This window comes from Curcuma longa, chromosome 7 (assembly GCF_044706935.1).
Source record: "Curcuma longa cultivar G26 ecotype Majalengka, Jawa Barat chromosome 7, ITB_CL_G26_1.1, whole genome shotgun sequence".
In the NCBI taxonomy this organism is placed as follows: Eukaryota; Viridiplantae; Streptophyta; class Magnoliopsida; order Zingiberales; family Zingiberaceae; genus Curcuma; species Curcuma longa.
Window position 1 is genome coordinate 4185450 of NC_133867.1, and position 6746 is coordinate 4192195.

Below are 6746 nucleotides of genomic sequence, written 5' to 3' on the forward strand. Positions count from 1 at the left end.
TACTTGGCTCAGAGAATATGCAAACAAAGTAGATGTCATTTAATTAAGAAAAAGAGCTCTCCTACACAAGCTCTGTTGGAATTTTTTCTAATGCAAATGATGATTGAAAAAACTTGCTTCAAACAACAACAAATCTAAGAAATTCAAAAAATCCTGCTCTATCTTCAAGAGAACCAGATTTAGGAGGAGGATGGATGACTCTGATACCAAATTTGTTGGATGCAAAAGCATAGAAATGAAAAGAAAAGAAATGAGATTTTAGATTGAAATGGGAGTTGCTACAGCACACTCTTTACAATTTCTCTCTTGCTCATTTGGCTCTTAAGTACTTACATGTTCTAGTTTTATAATGCAAAATGTAATATGACACTTTAACATTAAAGCTAATTAATCACGATAACTCTTAACAAGTTTTGAAGAATCTAGATTCTATTTTGCTACAAAAGTCCATCCTTGAAACTTTGCCACAAGGCACTGTCCGGATGATGTGTGCCTACAGAGAGATGTAGGCATTGCTCTCAAGATGGTTAATTGTCTTAAAAAGGTGACAATGCTCATCCCAAATATCCTCATTGCATACTTTTCTTTTCACTGCCCTTTTCTTTATGTCATTAGTCGTTTCTTGTAGTTGAATGCTCACCCAGTTCTGTTTCAGGACTTCCACCTCACATTTACATATCATAAACAACTTTGAAGATAGCACATCACATTCGTCACCAAAAGAACAAAGACATTCGCAATAAGCATATATATATAAGATACTATAGCCTTACGAATGCATGTGTACGACGAAAATAACATATAACTTTGACATCCATGTCGGTGTTCTTTTTGATATTGCAGTAGTCCACCTATGCAAGAGTACAACCAATCGAGACAAATTTGTATCACATACAAGCAGAAGCCTCTTTTGTAAATGATTCTTAGATTACCAAACCAGTCTTTACTGATACCCTGACTCAAGCAGGAAGATCACAATCAGAGGGGGGTCATAAGTGTTACCATGCACTGTTTGTTCATAGTCCAACTCAGTTACTGCCATCGAACCTTACCAAAAAAACACAGCAACAGTGAGCTGAGAAGGAATAACCAATCCATGCCCTCCCAAATCAAAGCATGCAGTGCAAGATCTGTGATCTGAAATTAATACAGCTGCACAAATGAATGTAACAATGAGCTTCCAACGAATTGGAAAGTAAACCAGCAGCAAGTAATAGAAGAAAGTCAATAATACTTGAAAGTCAAATTGCATTTTATTAACTTACTGCTGAAGGCCTGATTTTAGTGAGGTTGAGAATACAGTGGGAGGGCTAGCAAGCATGGCAAGCAAAGCAACCAGTAAGGGAACTAAAACGACCACTCTTGCAGAAGAATGGAGTCTTTTTAGCCGTCGCTGCTACCTGGTTGATTTTTCTGTCAGCCACTGCACTTCGCATTTCCTCTGCTTTCTTCTGAGCTGATCTAAGTTTGTTCAGAATTTTCTCCATAGTGGAAGATCTTTTCTTTTCTAGCTTCATCTGCAACAAGATATAATTATAAAGCATCAAACTATTCATATAGAGAAGGTTCAAAAATATAGAATTGTAAAAAATACCAATCTTCAGTCTAATGAGAAAAAATACACAAGTACTGAAGCACCTCTAGTTTCCTAATCTCTGTTTCAGCTTTCGCTCTCTGCAAGTTCTCCCACGCTGTGATCTTGGCTTCTTCTCTTTTACACCTTTCCAAAGTGCTAGAGAATGGTCAGACAATAATAACACATGCTTCCAAACAAGAACATTGCAGTTGCCTACATATATAATAAGGAAATGAAGTATATCTAAAATCTAATCGTACGATATTGCAGGCATGAAACTTCTAGTAAAGATCACTAGTTGAAGAAAACTGCCATTCTTTAATGTGGTTATCCTTCATGTTTTCATGCTTGACTAATATTTCCTCTACAAATGCCCTGAAAGAAAATTCTGTAATAAGTCATCCATTGTTAGACAGATTATGTTTCTGATTCCCTACATGTTGCACATGATTTCATGAACAGGAAGTGACTACAAGTAGATCAGTTAAACGCATGCATGTCATCACTCACACCAAAAACATCCAAATCAAACATATTTCTTGTATAATTGAACTTATAACAAAAAAAGGCATACATAACGTGGATCAATGAGAAGTAACATAAAACAAAGAAGCAAAGGTGTTACTTTGACATGGACTTTGCTGTCTCAGCAACTCCCCAACCAGAAGTATTTGCCTCTACTGTCTTTTTCTTCCATTCCATAATGCTTGATGAACGCCTATCAGACCCTCGTGATGTATGTTTTTTGGACCATCTAGTTACAGTAACCCGATCATCTACTTGCACATCTCGAACCTCAAATTTTGAGAAATGGTTCTCTAGTTCAAGGGGTGGAGTTGAAGTAGAAGGGGAAAAACGAATCTCTTTGGGAGAGGATGGAGGACTTCTCTCTGGGCTCATCTGTGTTGCAACATCCTTCCTAAAAACAGAGATTGATGCTGTGGAGGCTGCTTCTTTTGTACCTTCAAATTGCTCATCTGTAATTGAATCTAAATAAGATATCATAAATTAAACACTTGGAGAAAAAGGAATTGAACTCATACAACTATATACAGTAAAATACAGTAGAGTTGTCTTCCAACATTTAAAGATTATCTGACAGGGCTTATTGACAGAAAATATGGCACAAAGGAAAATATTATGCAAAGTGCATCTAAAATTCGTGAGCATATAGACAAGTACGAACTACATCAGAGCTATGAGCTCTTCAGTCTAAGGAAATTTGTACCAATGGGGTGACAATTGAATAATCATGCCTTGTGCGACGTGAGGCCAGTAAGTAGCGAGCATTAGAAATGGACAAAATACTATTCATATTTTTGGCAATACAAAGTAAATTAAAAGTCCTCTATAACTCATAAGAAACATGATAAAAAAGGACAGCGTAGTGCATGAAGCTCCTACCAATACTAAGTCTAGGAGAAGGATCTATTGTACACAGTTTTACCCTAATTTATAAGACGTTGTTTCCGAGACTCGAACCTCTAGATCACACGGCAACAACTTTACCATTATACCAAGGCTCCCCCTTCAACTCATAAGAAACATGATAATGAAAAAAACTGATGTAATAAACAATGATAATTTAGTTTACTTTAAGAGTGAAATGTCAATGAGTTAGAGGATTCAAACAAGGAAATCATATTGAAGTTCACATAAAGTAATCATGTCCTGGTGTGACGTGAGGCCAGCTAATAGAGAGCCTTAGAAATGGGCAAAGCATTATTCATATTTTTGGCAATACAAAGTAAATAAAAAACCCTTTATAACTCATATGAAACTTGATGAAAAAAAAAGATGTAATAAACAATGATAATTTGGTTTACTTTAAGGGTATGTGCCACACGAGTTAAAAAGATTCAAACGAGGAACTCATAATGAAGTTCACATAAAAAAAAACATGACCACATGTGATGTGAGCGCAGCTAAGTAGAAAGCATTTGAAATGGACCTATCATTATTCATATTATTGGCAATACAAAGTAATTAAAAGCCCTTTACAACTCATAAGCAACATGATAATGACAAAAAAATAGATGTAATAAACAATGATAATTTGGTTAAGAGTAAATGCCAATGAGTTAAAAGAATTCAAACAAGGAAATCATATTGAGGTTCGCATAAAATAATCATGTCCTGGTGTGACGTGAGGCCCGCTAGTAGAAAGCATTAGAAATGGGCAAAATATCATTCATATTTTTGGCAATACAAAGCAATAAAAGGCCCTTTATAACACTCATAAGCAACATGATAATGAAAAAAAAACATAATAAACAATGATAATTTGGTTTACTTTAAGGGTAAATGTCAATGAGTAGAAAGGATTCAAACAAGGAAATCATATTGAAGTTCACATAAACATTCATATTAGGATTTAGGATTGAACATAAGACTGTTGCAGAGAGCTCAATGGCAGATAAGATAATAACCCGAACAAGTTAGAATCATAGCTTACTATGTCACTGATATTTAAGCATATATCACTGATATTTGAATAGTAAACTATGGGAATTGAGGTGAAACCACTCTCACATAAAGAAAATCCTGAAACTCTTCAAATGGACTTGATGAATGCTTAAACTATGTTGCTTTAGATTGTTGATATTTCTATGCAAGTTGTCCTTAACAAAAAGAAATAGGAGTAAGCATACATATTTATCATGAGAATGACGATTACTAGAATAAGCATCAGGAATTCTAGATAAATAGTTTATGAAATAAAATGGAGATAAATCTAGTGTGCAGAATCATGCAAAAATATAAATCACACCTAATTTCATGTGGACTAGATGTTGCACTTAGCTATCAGCATATACAAATTAAAAGTATGTGACTTTCACAAAATATCTCATCAGCACCTAAAATGTGGGGAATCAATTATTTTTCTATCCATTAAGAACAAGCAAAATCCCCAAAAATGGTTGTAATTGCTTCTTATCAATGTGGTAACAAGAACCGAAAATGAATGAAAAGAGCAAACTGAATGAGATCATGAAAACTGAAGTCCAGTAGCACCTTGAGAACAGGGAACAGAAGAAGAAGATTCCATCACTGAATCAGAACACCTACGGGTACTGGCGGATCTGACTATATATGGCTCTTCATCGGCAGAGCGAGCTTTCCCACTCAAGCTGCTGCCGCCGCTGACGCTACCATCAACTCTTCCTATTCCTCCTATGTTTACACTCCCCACTCTCACGCAACCGTCATGGCCTGAAAAACTGTGTTCCGGCATCAAAACTCCAGCCAAGAACGGCGAGGCCGCCGTAAAATTTCCAACTCTACCACTGTCGAAGCAAGGAACCAGCGGCGAAGCTGATGAAAAGGCACCGGATTTCGCAGCAGGTGCTCCGAGAGGGCCACTCTTCGACTTTGGTCGCCTATGATGCAACGGTGGCATGAGCGAACTCCCATACCCATCGCCTGAGACGGGGCTGAGGATCCACCTCTCGGCGTCCTCCCATTTTGAGGGCAAAGTCCGCCCATTGGCGAATGGCAAGAGAACGCCGCTTCCCGCATACCTCCGGTTGCCATTCGCCGGCAGAGGCACCCGCTCCGAGCTCCACCCTTTCTGGTAACCAGCCACTCCGGCTCCGTGTCGGTAGGTGGGCGTCCCGGGGCTAGGAAACATGCCAGATTTGGTGGAAGAGGAAGCAGCGGAGTTCTTCTTCATCTCCAGCAATTATACCACCACAGAATGGTTACCTAGGAAAAGATATAGCTTTAGATCTGCAACTCAAGCTATTCAATACTAAAGGGCAAGTAAAATTTCACAACTTTGCATTCAAGATATTGCCATGTACCTCGACGAACGGGAGAGGAAAATGTTTCGAATGGTTCAATGGCTAGTTTTCCCCTTCTTCTGCAACTACATCTCACTTAATTCATAACCAAAACTGGTACTGTGAGATCTGCTAGGGTTTCCAAGATTGGTCGGCTCCCCTTTTCGGAGGGCAAGAATGCTGGAAGTGGCAGCGATACCTGCTCAACTCCAGGAAAACGGTAAGAGTAGAAATGTAATGGCGAGCTTTGGAAGGATTAAGTGACCGAAAGCCACGGCATGAGAAAAGGAGAGTAAGAATGTAGGACCTTCCTTCTGCTTCTCTTCGGGACCGCAGCGGAAGGACCACCACCAGCACCGGCAAGGGTTGTATCAATCAATCACGAGAGGTGGTGTAGTGTCTGCTAACAGGGGGAGTGCCCACCGACTCCTCACAAGGCGCTGCAGCATAAAATGAACAGGATCTGAGATGGGGGAAGCCCTCCGAAGTGTCGTTTTTCGACCCAAGATCGTGCTTTTTCCCTTCTGTTCTTGCCTCCTCGCTCTCCTGTCTTGTTCCTATATTTTACTCTAAAACAAACTGTTATTGATTAAAGATCAGCAGATGAGACGAAATCCACAGGACCACAGAAATCAGATCTGATCAATCTGTAGCCCAAATAGAAAACTAAATTTTATTTAAGAACAAAGAAACCCTAAGCGATTAAAATGTAGCTGCAATTAAGAAGACGAACAGACCTGGAAAGAAAAGATTCCCCTTCAGCATTTTGCATTTTTCTGCACTTTTGGCTTCGAATACATACCACTATTCAAAATTGCTGTCAGATGCTTTGACTTCCACTCTTAAATGTTGTTTCTTACAACGCAAGAAAGGTTAGCAAAATCACATTTCCTATCACAAATTCATAGGAAGAAGAACACTGCTACCGAAGGCGATCCGTTGCCCGGCCTCCGCTTCCGCCGCTGCTGGTTGTTGCTCTATTCCTTCCTCTCCCCCTCCCCCTCCCCCTCCCCCTCGAAATTATAATCCACGCCCTAATTCGCGCAACCTGATGCGGTGATGGCGGCGAGTTCGATATCGGAAGCGGGAACACTTTTGATTTCTAGCGGATCCGGCTAATGCTTGCGCTGTCTCGCGACCGTAAAGAGGCACTGAGGGGATTGGTCGACATGGGCGCGCGAAGAGGCCAGGAGAAGCGGATTTTAGGCTGCGCCGCAGCGCAGCAGAAGATCGACGACAATACTCCGTCGGCGTCGCTGTTCGGTGAAAGAGAGCGACAGGCTAATGGCTATCGCGCGGTCCATTGTATCATGTGTCAACGTGTTTCGTGGCTCCGCCAAGACAGCTAATCCTTCCTGGATTCTATTTTTGGTAAGGTTCAAAGGCAT

General features: G+C 39.7%; 1 protein-coding gene across 5 annotated transcripts; it reads right to left on the minus strand.

Moving 5' to 3' along the window:
• Positions 1-773: 773 nt before the first annotated feature.
• On the minus strand, positions 774-5775 carry LOC141831961 (uncharacterized). 5 transcript variants are annotated; one of them, XM_074719410.1, is made up of 7 exons: positions 5666-5775; positions 5380-5557; positions 4592-5281; positions 2202-2565; positions 1639-1732; positions 1266-1517; positions 774-1152 (listed from the first exon to the last, which is right to left on the minus strand). In XM_074719410.1, the coding sequence occupies exons 3-6, from the start codon at positions 5247-5249 to the stop codon at positions 1311-1313; spliced, it is 1323 nt and encodes a 440-aa protein (XP_074575511.1). In that variant the 5' UTR covers positions 5250-5281; positions 5380-5557; positions 5666-5775; the 3' UTR covers positions 774-1152; positions 1266-1310. The 5 variants fall into 5 exon arrangements, with proteins under 5 accessions (XP_074575511.1, XP_074575514.1, XP_074575513.1 ...); XM_074719413.1 differs by having other exon boundaries at positions 1639-1720; positions 2202-2553; positions 5380-5775; XM_074719412.1 differs by having other exon boundaries at positions 2202-2553; positions 5380-5775.
• Between the last annotated feature and the right edge of the window lie 971 nt (positions 5776-6746).